Source organism: Danio rerio, chromosome 1 (genome assembly GCF_052040795.2).
Source record: "Danio rerio strain M-AB ecotype USA chromosome 1, GRCz13ab, whole genome shotgun sequence".
Lineage (NCBI taxonomy): Eukaryota > Metazoa > Chordata > Actinopteri > Cypriniformes > Danionidae > Danio > Danio rerio.
In genome coordinates, this window is record NC_141021.1 from 17,867,456 (window position 1) to 17,883,512 (window position 16,057).

General features: G+C 34.9%; 1 protein-coding gene and 1 long non-coding RNA gene across 21 annotated transcripts in view; both read left to right on the top strand.

Annotated features, from left to right (window-relative positions):
• Nucleotides 1-16,057, top strand: part of LOC147846759 (uncharacterized) — a 1,232,122-nt gene that overhangs the window by 778,138 nt on the left and 437,927 nt on the right. The window lies entirely within an intron of this gene.
• micu3a (mitochondrial calcium uptake 3a) overlaps nucleotides 1-16,057 on the top strand; it is a 61,797-nt gene that overhangs the window by 5,700 nt on the left and 40,040 nt on the right. For all 20 annotated transcript variants that reach the window (XR_015476449.1, XR_015476450.1, XR_015476454.1 and 17 more), the window contains exons 3-4: nucleotides 945-976; nucleotides 1,134-1,212. Coding sequence is in view for 13 of the 20 variants with exons in the window: in XM_087237027.1 (XP_087093153.1) it covers nucleotides 945-976; nucleotides 1,134-1,212 (111 nt within the window). In the remaining 7 variants the exon portion in view is untranslated. The remainder of the gene's footprint in view (nucleotides 1-944; nucleotides 977-1,133; nucleotides 1,213-16,057) is intronic.

Sequence of the window (16,057 nt, forward strand, 5' to 3'; positions counted from 1 at the left end):
TTTACAGTTCAGTTTTGGCGATTTTCATATTGACAATTAAGTTCCCTTTTTCTGAGCACTTTAAAAACATGTATGCTATTTTGAATACAGCCGTGAACAGAATCTTGTTATAGTTTCAAGATATTTGTTCATAATTTCCCAGAATTTAACAATTGATCATAGTTGCTCAAGTGCTGTTTTTTATTTTATTTTATTTTTTTTTGCATATTTGGTGGTTTCATTGTTATTGAATGGATAAATGCAGCATGCAGTCTGTTGACATAAAGGTTTTAAAGTTGTGTATCCTCATCATACCAGTCACCACTGCATATACCTGTTCACATATCAGCTGTATGCAAATATATAATAAAGCCAATCACATGACAGCAACTAAACGCATTTATGCATGTAGACGTGGTCTTGTGAGATGATATCGCAATGCTCAAGGAGATCATGCCATGCTTATTTGTGCCAGACAGACTAAAAAGAGTATTTTAGAAACTCCTGATCTACTGTGATTTTTACAGAAAAATTCACTTGCCGAACTTGACAGGTTTAAGCTGATAGAAAGGCAGCAAATTTATTTTTTATAAAAACACAACATGCCTAACCTTGAAGCAGATGAGCAACAGCAGCAGAAGAAAACCATACTGCTGTCAGATACATTGAGGCTACAATTTACATGGACTCAACAAAATTGAATGATGGTTGACAAAAGGAGATGAGTCTGAATTTCTGCTGCAACGTTCATAGAGCTATCAGACACCCCTTATAAATCACAAGTGTGTAAACATTCTTGGAACCACATTAAGACAGGGTTAAGCACAGTGTGAAAAAGCCTTATTGTTTTGTCTGATTTTATAATGCTGCGGGTCGAGACCCTCATCCCGATCCTATCTCACCGGCCACCCTGTTTCTGTTTCTTTTTGTTTCCCTCTGTCTCTGGGTGTCCCTGATATTTTTAGTCAAGAAACCGTGGAGGTCCCTCACCAAACAGGTCTGTTGTAAATTTTGCTAATGGATGCTGGGTAGATATAGTAGCTCAGTTCAATTATTTATTATATAGCAAAATATTTAGGTTTGCATTTAATTATATCGTGTATCCATATATATATACAGTCCTGAGAGTGAATCATTTTTGTCGTGTTTTATAGGAGTTGGAGAAGATCTTGTCTGATACTCCACCAGTGTGGAAAGGAACATCCAAGCTGTTCAGGAACCTTCGAGAACGAGGTGAGTTTTATATTACGGCTCAAAATTAGAAATAAAACACTTTTTTGGGGTTTTGTAAAGCCAGCGTGTGTCAATAAGTGAAGTAAGTGGAGATAAAACAACAATGACCATGGTGCCTGTTATAATATATACTAATGTACAAGTTCGTCATTCATTCATTCATTCGTTCATTTGTTGAGATTATTCTATGCCGATGAATGCAGTAAAAACTAATATGAAATCTTATTACAATTTTAAATAATTGTACTTTAATTTTGTGTACTTTAAAATGTAATTTATTTTAATGATGGTAAAGCTGAATTTTAAGCATCTTTACTCTAGTCCAGGGATCACCAAACTTGTTCCTGGAGGTTCAATTTCCTGCTGATTTTAACTCTAAACCCTAATCAAACACACCTGAACAAGCTAATCAATGTTTTACTAAGTATACTTAAAACACCCAGGCAGGTGTGTTGAGGTGTGTTGAGGCTAAACCCTGCAGGGCACCGGATTTCCAGGATGGAGATTGGTGACCCCTGCTCTAGTCTTTAAGGCCACATGATGCTCTGAAAATCAACATGCTTACAGAATTATATAAAAAAAAAAGAAATTCAATTCAATTCATGTTTATTTATGTATCGATTTTACAATGTAGATTGTGTCAAAGCAGCTTAAAATAGAAGTTCTAGTAAATTAAAACAGTGTGAGTCCAGTTTTCAGAGTTGAAGTTTTGTTGTATTCAGTTCAGTGTGGTTTTAAATTTCACCGCTGAAAGTCCAAACACTGAAGAGCAAATCCATCAATGCTCAGCTCCACAAGTCCCAAACCAAGCAAGCCAGTGGTGACAGTGGTGAGGGACAAAACTTGTCAAAACAAAACAAAACCAATTGACGAAAGTAAAATAGATTTATTATATATAATAAATAATTAATATTAATTATAATATTATGTAAATACATAATTTCATGATATAAAAAATGCTTTTTGTGTATCAATATCAATGTTGAAAATAACTGTGATATAAAAAAAATAGAACTATTTTTAGAGTAAAAAACTGTTAGCTTAACAGTACTGCTTATCAAATGCTTCCTATATGTCTGGTAACAGTGATTTTTGTTTGTAATTTCGAGAGGATCACGTGCTTATGATTGACACGGCTGGCCCCGAGTCAAGCTAATGCACGAACCACCAATCAGACTATTCCTAACCCAGTATAAATAACCAGGCATCTTACCTTTAGTCATCTTCGTCTTGAAGAATCCCTCCTTCCACCCCCTCTCCTCCTTTTCTTTATAGGGCAGCACGGCAGCCCAGTGGCTAGCACTGTGGTCTCACAGCAAAAAAAATGCCTCCGGCTTGGGTCTCTACACAGTCACAGCCAGACAGCATTTCTGTGTGGAGTTCCTGTTCTCCCCGTGCCTGCGTGGGTTTTCCCCGGGTCCTCCAGTTTCCTCCTACAGTCCCAAAAACATGAGACTTAAGTAAATTGACTAAACCAAATCAGCATCATGTTCAATTTCTTAAGCAACACACCACCTTAGCAATCATTAAGCAGCAGGAGAGGGGGGGGAGGGGAGGGGGGTTCTCGAGATCCACCTGAGCAACGGGAAGGAGCCCCGGGCTCGAGGATTTCATGAGCTCAGGGCTCTCTCCTGGGACAGCATGCCAAACTAGCTTATTACCAATCATCAGCTAAGTGTGAACTCTTGAAATGCATTGTAGTACTGTGGAAGTCATAATTGTCGGTTTCAGAATAAAATTGAATAAAATCAGTGGCTTGTTCAAAAATATCTTTATGATGCCAAACCATTTTGCATCATTATATTACATGAAATAAGCAAATGGGTTCTAAACAGGCAAACTATTTTAGTAGAAATTTTGGTATTATTGTAATATAGGCATGGGCCGGTATAAGATTCTGATGGTTTGATAACCTTGGATATAAATTATCAAGGTTTCACGGTATTGTGATAACTGCTCTAAAAAATGTTCTCATAAACTTTTTCTCCACTTTGAATACAATATATTTTATTTTGAGAAACATTTATAATACTTTGGAGCAATGAACATGTCAGGACAAATAATTTAAATGAAATATTGACTCAAACTGTTTTCATTTGTTTCAAAAACACTGATTTTATTACAATTTAAAACGGGATCCTTGGATATATTTTCTGCTGTTGTCCTAAAAAATGAAAAAAAAGATATTTAAATTAAAAAATCGTACTCATACCTCAGGAAAATTTTGGCCATTTTAAAACATTTTTTTCCGAACCGCAGTATACCTTCAACACGGTTATCCCATGCCTATTGACATACCACCAGTTAACAAAGTACAGTTATTATTTATTTTATTTATTTATTTTATTTGCAAGGACATGAGAAGATTGTTTCTCAGTTTTGTGGCTGCTCTCCGGGATCATATGAGTTTTCCTTCAGTGATTCTACATTCTCTTTGCTGTTCCTGTCTCTTGTTCTCTCTTTTCCTGCTCTTTCTCTCAGTGGGTACCAGTCAAGCACCAGTTAAGCCTGGGCCTGAGGCTTTCACTTCCTGTGAGCACTTCTAAAAATAGCTCAGTTCACTCTCTACGTCTCCCTCTCTCTTACTGTTTCCATTTCCCCTCTCTCCTTCTCTCACTGGGACCAGTGCATCGTTCATTCCCCAGGCAAAATGCATGCTTGCTGACCAAAAACCAAGATTAAAGGGGACGTGCCATTAAATTAAGACTTTTTCCATGTTTAATTGCAATAATCGGGTCCCTAGTACATTTAGCAGCCTGGAAAACCTGAAAAAGGACAAGCCACTAACTTTATTTGGAACACTGAAAAATGTCGTAGTGTAAAAATTGTCTTTACTCCAAATGAGTTTATACATGGACCCTTTTCACAAGATTGTTATGACACGTTTAATGGTCATCATAAATCCTTCAAAATTTGTAATATTTAGATTTTTTTTTAAGCATATGTTCATTCATATGTGCACTACCGGTCAAAAGTTTAGGGTCAGTTTATTTAAAGAAATGATTCTGTTCATCAAGGCGGTATTTAATAAATGTAAAAAAAATTTTTTGTTAAATTGATAACAACAATTTAAAACATTGTTTGTTTTATTTCAGCTAGAATAAAAGCAGTTTATAATAAAAAAAATCATTTTAAGGTCATTAATATTAGCCTTTTTAAGCTATATTTTTTTTTTCGATAGAACAAACCGTTGGTAAACAATAACTTGCCTAATTACCCTAACCTGCCCAGTTAACCTAAATAACCCAGTTAAGCCATTAAATGTCACTTTAAGCTGTATAGAAGTGTCTTGAAAAATATCTTGTCAAATAATATTTACTGTCATCATGGCAAATATAAAGTATATCAGTTATTAGAAATTAGTTATTGAAACTATTATGTTTAGAAATGTGCTAAAAAAAATCTAATAATTCAGGGGGGCTAATACATATCTAAGCCTGTCTGTATCTGTTTTTTTTATTATTATTTTCTTTTTTAATGATAAAACTCATTCAACAGCGTATTAGGAAAATAGTCTGATATCTGACATTTAACAGCATGCTATTGTTATTGTTTTGTTTGTTTTTGTTTTGTTTTTCTTTTTATTATTGTTGTTGTTGTTGTTTACTTTCTTTATTTTCCTCTTAGTATGGTTCAGAAATAGTTCTTCAATATTGTGAAAATAATGTGTTATGGTTTTTCTTTCCCCAATTGCCAAGAAAAACAGTTACACTAGAAATTGCTAAATTGTTAAATACTTATTTATTAAATATTAATTTATTGTATAGGTAAAAATAAACGCATATTATAAGACAATGAAAGGGTTTTTTGACTATGCATGCATATCAGCCTGTTGTGGGAGACCCCCAAAACCAAAATATGACCTTTTATAATGCGTAATAGGGGCTCTTTAATCATTTTTAGATATTTGGACTAGAAACAAGATATAAACTAAAATAGACAAACAAAAAAGAAAGAGAAACATTACCATATTTTTATGTATATTTTTTATATATTTCACATATTGTATAGTCAGCTTATAGTCAATATATGATACATAGCAGAATTATTTTTTTATCAATGCTGGGTTCAAAATTACTCACTGGATGATTTTCGCCTCTTGTGAATTTTCCACATTTCCATTTTTACATCTTATGAAAAAGATCATCATAATTCCCCTCTAAATCCTAAGAGTGCAGGATGTTATTAATACATAAATAAATACTCCTGAAATAACAGCAAGAGCGAGCAGTTTTTCAGCAGCACAGCCACAATTAAAGTATTTGCTCGTAGCGAACGTAACAGCACTTGCTCACACCAGCAGCTAATTCCCAGTGGTGATAATTATAGACACACACACAAACACACACACCACCCTACACTCCAGCAGGACTCTAAAAATAAACCCTCTGAGTTCTGTTCTTCCTCGTAGTGATTGCGGTTTTTGAAATCATCACCTTAAACTGGCAGTGGTCCATTAGTCTTGTTGGTTTCACTGATGTGGAGCTGTGCAGCCAGAAGAGGCCTGTGTGCGTATGCGTGTGTGTGTGAGGAGCTTCGCTTTGACACGCTGTCTGATCTCAAGCATGCAGATGTTAATTGAGGAAGCTATGCTAACAAGATCCGTGAATGTGCTCTGGTCTCAAAGGAGCTGTTTCTAAGTGGAAGCAAACACATGGGACGTCACAGCCAAGGACTTGAAGGAGGCATAGGAAGTTCAAAAGTCACTGCAAAAGCTCCTTATCTTGTCAGGAGTTACGATCTTATTTATAGCCAAAGAAAATCGTATTGATCCTGTTTTAGGAATAAAATACTATGCAAGATTTAATTGTGTAAAATTATTATGAATGTTTTAAGATTAAAAAAGCTTAATGTTAGGTATTTTATCTGCAATTTTAGCTTAATCAGAATCGGAGACTTACTTTAAGACCAGCCTTGTATTTTAAAGACTTTATTTTATCTGTAATAACTTGTTTTAACTGCACTTATGATGAAAATCATCTTTTGTAAGCTGTTCGCACAACTTTATAACAAAATTGTGTGCAACTCATTGCAGAAAGGCTTGATTTAAATCCACAACATATATCAAATAACAGTTGGGAAAGTTCTAAGGGAGGGGAAATCTACTTCATTCTTATCTGACTGTCACTGTACTGTTTATCTACGTGAAGGCTACGTGCATCAGAGCAGTACAAACGGGTCTCTGACACGCACAGGTGGTGGGAAGAACCAGCTCATTTGCATCAAAGGCACAGGCAACAAAAACAGCTATATTGCCTTAACAAATCAAATTTCCCAGATTAAAAAAAACTGTAATAAATCATCTGACGGGTGTTTTGAGCTGAAACTGTACAGGCACATTCATTCTGGAGACACAAAGACTTCTATTAAATCTTAAAAAATGGGGTAAATAGGTTTTTCTTTTTTTAAAAAAACAATCACACTTATACTTTTTTCTTTAGTGACAAAATACATTCTGTTATGTTTTGTTGCAATAAGCTTCAGTCTTTTGACAACCAAAATTTAATAGTTTTGTGATTTAGAAACTTTGAGAAAAATGTAAAGAAGTTTTTTTTTTTTTTTTTTGTATTGGAATTTTAATCAACAAGAATAAATGTTGTTACAACTGGAAAAACATAACTGCTGCCAACCACACTAAACTTAATTTATGATCATATCAATACTGTATCAGTATCAGCACAGTAGCAACCACACTGTGTACTCAGACCCTAACAACTGCATAGAAGCAGCATAGCAACCATACTAAGTACACTTGCAATTGTTTAAAACTGTCTGTCTGTTTGTCTATCTATCTATCTATCTATCTATCTATCTATCTATCTATCTATCTATCTATCTATCTGTCTGTCTGTCTGTCTGTCTGTCTGTCTGTCTGTCTGTCTGTCTATCTATCTATCTATCTATCTATCTATCTATCTATCCATCCATCCATCCATCCATCCATCCATCCATCCATCCATCCATCCATCCATCCATCCATCCATCCATCCATCTATCTATCTATCTATCTATCTATTTATCTATCTATCTATGTCTGTCTGTCTGTTCATATATCTATCCATCCATCCACCCATCCACCCATCCATCCATCCATCCATCCATATTTCCACCAACATCTCTCCATCCAACCACCCAGTCACTTTATCCTTTATCCATCCATTTATCCATCCATCCACCCATCCATCCACAAATTCATCCATCTAAAATCTACATACCTACCTATTTGTCTATGCCTGTCTCTATCTATCTATCTATCTATCTATCTATCTATCTATCTATCTATCTATCTATCTATCTATCTATCTATCTATCTATCTATCTATCTATCTATCTATCTATCTATCTATCTATTTATCTATCTATCTATCTATCTATCTATCTATCTAATCTGTCTGTCTGTCTGTCTGTCTGTCTGTCTGTCTGTCTGTCTGTCTGTCTGTCTGTCTGTCTGTCTGTCTGTCTGTCTGTCTGTCTATCTATCTATCGCTTTTACACATTGCAAACCATGTTACTTTAACCTTGTCCATCCATTCATCCATCATACACTCTCAGAAATAAAGGTACGCAAGCTGTCACTGGGGTGGTACCTTTTCAGAAGGTACATGTTTGTACTTAAAGGGTCCATATTGGTACCTTAAATGTATATTATAGCACCTAAAAAATTTAGGAGGAACACTTTTTTACTTTTAAGGCACTAATATGTACACTGTAAAAAATTGCTGTTAAAAAACGGTCAGATTCTACGATAAAATAATGTTTTTTCACTAAAACAGTAATATTCTGTTAAAAACAGTGCTTTCTGGGTAACATTTTTGTTTTCGAGAAAGTAACCAACTGCAGAAAACTGTGAGCTAACAGAGTTCAGATTCGATGTTTTGAAGTCTGTGTTTGAAATCACACTTTGTGTCCTTGTTCACTATTTCATACACTAGTTAACTAGTTCACCTGACAGTTTTAATGAACACTAATGAGTGAATTCAGACACTGATGAACACCTGCTGTTAATAATTAGAATTACTGAAGAAAATAAACAAGAAACACAAACAGTGACTTGAGTTACAACATTAAATAAAATCAAATAAAATAAAACAGCTTCAGTCTCAGCAGAGGATCATTAAACAACTCCACAAACAACAGCAGACACACTTATTACTGACTGATTTGACGTCCATACAATTTTCATTGAGATCCAACAGAAATTAAGGTGTTTTTTGTGTCACCGTAATGGAGTGAGGGGCTGATTTAGTTGGGTTCTTCACCCTTGAACTCATTTAAGAAGCCTTTCCAACTGCTGTAATACAGAGTTAACAAAATGTTTATACTATAGCAATAAAGTTAGGAAGTCAATAAATAGAGAAATCTATTTATCTGAAATTAGTTCTGATAAATGTTTTGGTATAAATCTGGATGAAGGGCCTCATGCAATAGATTTTATGCTTAGTTGCAGGTATTAATTTAATTAACGAGAAGTGGAAACAGAAAAGATACCTCTGACATTACTTAACAGTTAAGAAATAACATACAAAAACAGTTCAGTTGTAACAAATACACACCCAGACCTCATGAATCTGACCTTGTATCTCAACAATGGTAACATCTCAAATGTTTCATGCTGCAATGCATGCTGGGAGTGGCACATATCCCAGCATGCATTGCGGTATAAATAAATGTTGTAGAATGGTCAAACGGTTTTCTTTATTTGTGTTTGATTCTGCTGTTGTTTATGTTTAGACTTTCAGTTGCCTGTTTGTGAGTTAAACTGTTAATTTTGTTAAATTTTGTTAAATTTGTTGTCACCATTATTGAGGTTCATATGCTGATTATTGATGTCTCTATAGTGCGAATTACACCATAGAGCAGTGTAATTGTCTAAGATATTCTTAAAAACTTCCAGAAATCATTGCAATATATATACATATAATGTAAAACAATAGATTTAACATTGAATAGAAGCAGTACATTTTATAATACTAAATGAGAACAGACTTTGCCATTTAATAGCAACATGAACATCACCAGATCTTATTTAGGTTTTTGGCTGGCTTGCCTTGACAAAGGAGCTTTTTAAACAAAGTTCTTAACAATTGCAGCAGCCAAGATATATAAATGTTAAAAATGACAAGGCTAAGAGCCCAACCAAAGCAAACTCTGTTCTCCATGATGGTGACGTAAAACTTTAACTTTTTCTCAAGAAGAACTTTAGTAGATGTTATACAAAAATACATGTATTAAGTAATAAGTGTAGCTGGTGATGATGTTTGTAGAGTTGTTTAATCATCCGCTGATCATTTAAATGATTTAATCATTTGTTGTTCTTCAGGTTATTTCATTATAAAACTGTGACTAAAGTTTTGTATGTTCTGTTCTTGTTTTTTCCCTTCAGTATTTCTTCATTTGTTCATTGTTAATCCTCAATTATCATTTAATTAGTCAGTTAATTAATGAATTTACTTCAGCTTTGCTCCAAGTTTCTTGAACACTCAGTAGTGTGGACACTTCAATTAAAACTGAAGTATATGCTCTGGGGTTTAAAGGGTTAAAGGTGTGAGAGGTAAAAACACAGTGTAAAAATGTATTTTAACAGTAATATACTGTTAATTTACACAACGGAAGTAGACTGTAAAAAAACAGTATATTGCTGGCAACCACAGCTGCCAGTAGATTACTGTTAAATCAAGGAAAAAACAGTATTTTACTGTAAAACCTGAAGCTAATTTCTTCTGTGTGTCACCGTTGTGGAGGAGAGTAGAGCCAGTGTATGAGTTAAAGATGAACAATGAACTGCTGATGTTATTCTGCATGTTTCTGTATTTAAAAACATCAGCTGTTTAGTTGCTGATGCAGTCAGAATCTCTCTGGTGATTCCAGATTTACATGTATGTGTGCTGTTGTGAAAAATAAGACATTAGAGTTAAACCGAACTTTTCTTATTAACTAAAATAAGTTATCATTATAAGTATGCTTCTAAGCATATATAGCACATTACTTTATAAACTCATTCAGCAGTTGACCAAGTTGAGGCAGTTGCTTTCAGTGAGCAAAATGAGTTCACTTGAGTATTGTGTAAATCAATGTAGTCCATGTATTTTTACAGCAACATACTGTAAAATAACAGTACATTGCTGGCAACTGCAGCTGCCAGTATTTTACTGTTTTTTAACGGGACAATTTTTAACAGTGTACCCTTGAGGTATTATATGGACGTATTAGGTACAAATTTGTACTTTTTGAAAAGGTACCACCCCAGTGACAACTCACGTACCTTTATTTCTGAGACTGTACTTTAACGTTCTTGTATCCCTCCATCCATCCATCCATCCATCCACCAATCCACTCATCGATCCATCCATCCAAACATCCAACCATCCACCCACCCATTCATCAATCCATCCATCTATCATCTACAATATATCTACCTACCTACCTGTCTGTCTGTCTGTCTGTCTGTCTGCCTATCTGTCTGTAGCTTTTATGAAAACACCACATTACAAACCATGTTACTTGGCGCTTGTCAATTAAGCAGGTAGCAACATCTACACTTTATTTATTCAGGATTTAATAAATTAAAGAGTATGGTAATTGTCTTTATTTTACATTTTAAATGTCAAATTGCACTGCATGATTTAATTAAAATGTACTTTAAAACAAATAATTAAATACAGTATATACATACATATTAAAACTGCAGTCATGCACTACTATTGTATGGCAAATAAACAGGCTTATCCACTTTAAGACATTGTGTGACCAGATTCCACCTATATTTTGTTATTCATGTCAAAATGTATTTGTCTGATTAAACTGCACATTAAATAAAGTTTACAGTTTTTTAGGATTGCTTACACACTAAAAAATTAAAAGTAGTACACTATTAGCAAAACCTTACACACAAGTATCAAAACATCAGCCCATATTTGCACTACTATAAGCACATTGTCAGCCTCACACTTGTTGCAAATCTCTACACACAGTGATTTTCAAAACACTAAACACACTTAACATACATTACACACTAAAATCTATCATAAAGTCACTTCCTTGCAATACCAAAGCACTGACTGTCAAATTACTGCACCGTCCAACCAATTGGTTCAACACAGTCATCAGGTGTGCAAACACTTGTTTGATTATTTGTAGACACAACAATCAGGTGTTTAAGCACTATAAAATGCCAGTTTCAATGAAAACCATCAGGTCTTAATATCAACACTGTCACACACCATAAATAAATATATATATATATATATATATATATATATATATATATATATATATATATATATATATATATATATATATATATATATATATATATATATATATTCAAATAAAGCAAATTTATGGAGTGCCTTTCGAGCACAATTTCGAAAGGGTGAAAAGATTGTGGCATGATTATGCAGAGGTATGTATTCACTTTAGCAGTGTGATCTTGCATACTGTCTCATTATCTTTTACTGTACTGTAATACTAGATCTACACTAAACTACACAATTTTGCCTGACGCTGTTCTTCAGGTAGTTTTACGAATAGATGGAGAGGAGATCTAGCATGAGTTTGCTTACGTAGATGATGGTGTGTTCAACCTGACGTGAACACGGAGTAGAAGAAACATCATTGGCCACAGGGCTATAGTCAATGTCCCAGGGCAACATGGGGAAAATATACAGTAACACTCTGTGCAGCCATTACAAAGAATGGGGTCCTCCACTGACATGCCCATATGGGCCCTTACAACACAGCACATATACTTACATTCTTGGACCAATTGCACAACATAACAGCAGCCAATCAAATCGATCATACGCAATACATTGTTGTCTGGGACAATGTGTCTTTCCACCGCTCTGCTCTGGTTCAGAACTGGTTTTAGCAACATCCACATTTTACCGTCTTATATCTTCCACCATACTCTCCATTCCTCATCCTTATTGAAGAGTTTTTCTCAGCATGGTGGTGGAAAGTATATGATCTTCGTCTCCAAGCTGAGGTACCCCTCATCCAAGCCATGTAGGAGGCCTGTGACCAGATGGAGGTAGCAGCAATACAAGATTTTACATTCAAGACACTTCTTTCCAAGGTGTCTTGCTAAGGACAACATTGCAATTAATAATTCTCATGCCAGATCTATCTTACAGTTCAATACGTAAAGTGACATGTTACAGTACTTTGAATCTTCATGCCAACATGTTGAGGAATAAATGAGTTTCTTCAAGGTGCAACATTGTTCTTGAGTAGTGTTTGGTGAATTTACTTTATATTTGTACTTTGTTGATGGTAGCCTACTCTAATCATAGGGAAGCAGAAGTGCTAAAAGTGTTTTAGGTTTATCACAGCAGTGTGTAACTCGTGCAAACAGTGTATAGTAAATGTGAAAATGTGTGTTTCTTATGGTAAAAAGGTGTGGTTTTTAAACATAAGTCTATAGTTTTTATAAGAGTGTTTAATTATGCAAAGGATCTGTAATGTTTTGCTAATTGGGTTTGTGGTTGTGCTAATTGTGTGTACTGTTTTGAAAACACGGGCCCTGTTTTGAAAATCGTGCTTAAGCAATCCAAAAAAACTGTAATACAGGTAATGGTCTGTTTTATTTTATTTTATTTTTTTTTACGTCTCATAACATTCAGTTGCTATATCAACAACTGCATACGGACTGTATGTATAAATACCATTTAGAGTTCATTTGTAGTGTTTAAATTCTACAAATATTTTCCATAACTGTTGATGTGCAACCAGATTGGAAACTATAGACCTTTCTTCTCATGCCAAGGTTTATACATTGTACTCTGAGAACGATCGGTATGCAAACCCTTATAAGTATGAACTCCTGATTTGGCATTTAATGTCAGTTTATTCTTAGTATTGGGACTGTATTGAACAGGAATGAATGGAATGCACCAATTCATTTAAGGGGCCCTGCTCAAAACAAAGATTTACTACATATGCAAGCACAATATAAACATTAACAAGATGTCGACTGCTTAAAAGCTGTGTTTTACCAGTTTAAAGAAACCTTTAGACATCTATTAATGTCTTTAAATTTGTTTTAGATCCCCATGTGATAACCTTTGACCTTATCTCTTCAACTCAAGCCACGGAATTCACAGGGGGTTTAAAGGAATACTTCACCTAGCATTTGTCATTACAAACCTTGTATTATTTTCTCAAGATGTTGCATAGATACAGTTCTCCCCAAAATGAAAATTGTCATCATTTACTCAATCTCATGCTGTTCCAAACCCATACAACGTTTATTCTTTTTCAAAAACAAAAGGTTTTTTATCTATAACAGAAATTTCCCTTTGTTTAAGATGTCTGTTTGCTTTTACACAGCAAATAATTTATAAAGAAATATGATAAATCATAAATCCACATAAATTAAGCCATTATGCTATTATGCTATATATATTATGCTATATATGTATTTATTTCATTTTTTTAATAATCTGTTCTAAAGTTGTGTAATATGACTATATGAGGTTCATGGAAAAAAACTTTAATTTCAAATTATGCTCTATTTTTTTATTTTATCATTTCATATATATATATATATATATATATATATATATATATATATATGTGTGTGTGTGTGTGTGTGTGTGTGTGTGTGTGTGTGTGTGTGTGTGTGTGTGTGTGTGTGTGTGTGTGTGTGTGTGTGTGTGTGTGTGTGTGTGTGTGTATGTATTGCAGCCATTCGCTAAAATCATTATGTTCATTTTTCCTCATTAATGTACACACAGCACCCCATATTGACAGAATTGTTGACATTTTTTCAAATTTATTAAAAAAAGAAAAACTGAAATATGACATGGAAAGTATTCAGACCCTTTGCTCAGTGTTTATTAGATGCACCTTTTTGATCCAATACAGCTATGGGTCTTTTTGGGAAAGATGCGACATGTTTTTCATCCCAGGATTTGTGGATCTTCTGCCATTCTTCCTTTCAGATCCTCTCTAGTTCTGTCAGGTTGGATGGTAAACATTGGTGGGCAGCCTTTTTAGGTCTCTCCAGAGATGCTTAATTGGGTTTAATTCATGGCTCTGGCTGGGCCATTCGAGAACACAGAGTTGTTGTGTAGCCACTGCTTCGTTTTTTGTTTTTTTGTTCTTTTAGCTGTGTGCTTAGGGTCATTGTCTTGTTTGAAGGTAAACCTTTGGCCCAGTCTGAGGTCCTGTGTGGTTTAATTTTCACTGCTGAAAGTTCAAACACTGAAGAGCAAATCCATCGATGCGCAGCTCCACAAGTCCCGAGCCAGAGATAACTGCGGCGAAAACCAAACTTCATCAATTGGCGAAAGTGAAGGAAAAAAACCTAGAGAAAAACCAGACTCGGTTGAGTATGACCATTTCTCCTATGGCATTCTTGTGCAGAGCTGCAGTCTAAGCACTGGAGGCTGGAGAAGATCCATTTAAGGATTATGGAGGCCGCTGTGCTTTTAGCAACCTTAAGTTCAGCATTCTTTTATTTAATTTTTTTTTTTTTGTAATTTTGACCAGATCTGTGCTTTGCCACAATTCTGTCTCTGAGCTTTTTAGGCAGTTGCTTTGACCTCATTATTCTCATTTGCTCTGACATGCATTGTGAGCTGTAAGGTATTATATACTGTAGACAGGTGTGTGGCTTTCCTAATCAAATCCAGTCAGTATAATCAGACACAGCTGGACTCAAATGAAGGTGTAGAACCATCTCAAGCATGATCAGAAGAATTGGACAGCATCTGAGTTAAATATGTGAGCGTCACAGCAAAGGGTCTGAATACTTAAGACCATGCCATATTTCAGTTTCTCTTTTATGATAAATCTGCAAAACTGTCAACGATTCTGTGTTTTTCTGTCAATATGGGGGGCTGTGTGTACATTAGAGAGGGAAAAAAATTACTTCAATGATTTTAGCAAACGGCTATATAACAAAGAGTGAAACATTTAAGAGGCCCTGAATACTTTTCATACCCACTGTATAATAAATGTTGGACCTGTAATCATTAATTTATGAAAAGTGTTTTATATTTTATCAATAAATATTCAGTATTTTTAGATTTTTAAACAAACATGTGGCCTGATGATTTAATTAAAGTAAGATACAGTGTATCCAGAAAGTATTCAGTATTTCATGGTTAAAGCATTATTTTAAAATGGATTACATTTATTTATTTCCTCAAAATTCTACACACAACACCCCATAATGACAATGTGAAAAAAGATTTTGTTGAAATTGTTGCAAATTTGTTAAAAATAAAAAACCTGAAAAATCACGTGTACATAAGTATTCACAGCCTTTGTTCAACAGTTTGTTGATGCACCTTTGGCAGCAATTACAGTCTCATGCCTTTCTGAATATGATGGCTCAAGCTGTGCACGCCTATCTGTGGGAATTTTTGCCCATTCCTCTTTGCAGTACCTCTAATCAGGTTGGATGGGAAGAAACAGTGTACAACCATTTTCAGATCTCTGTACCGATGTTCAATAGGATTTAAGTCCGGGCTCTGGCTGGGCCACTCAAGGACATTCACTGAGTTGTTGTAAAGCCACTCCATTGATATTTTGGGGTTGTGCTTGTGCTTTCCAGTTCCTGCTGCTAAAAAACACCCCCACAGCATGATGCTGCCACACCATGCTTCACTGTAGGGACGGTATTAGCCTGGTGATGAGCAGTGCCTGATTGTCTCCGAATGTAATGCCTGGCTTTCGTTGTAAAGAGTTCACTTTTAGTCTCATCAGACCAGATAATTTAGTTTCTTATGGTCTGAGAGTCCTTCAGATGTCTTTTCGCAAATTCCAGGTAGCAAGTGGCTTCTGTCTGGCCACTCTACCATACAGGCCTCATTGGTGGATTGCTGCACTGATGGTT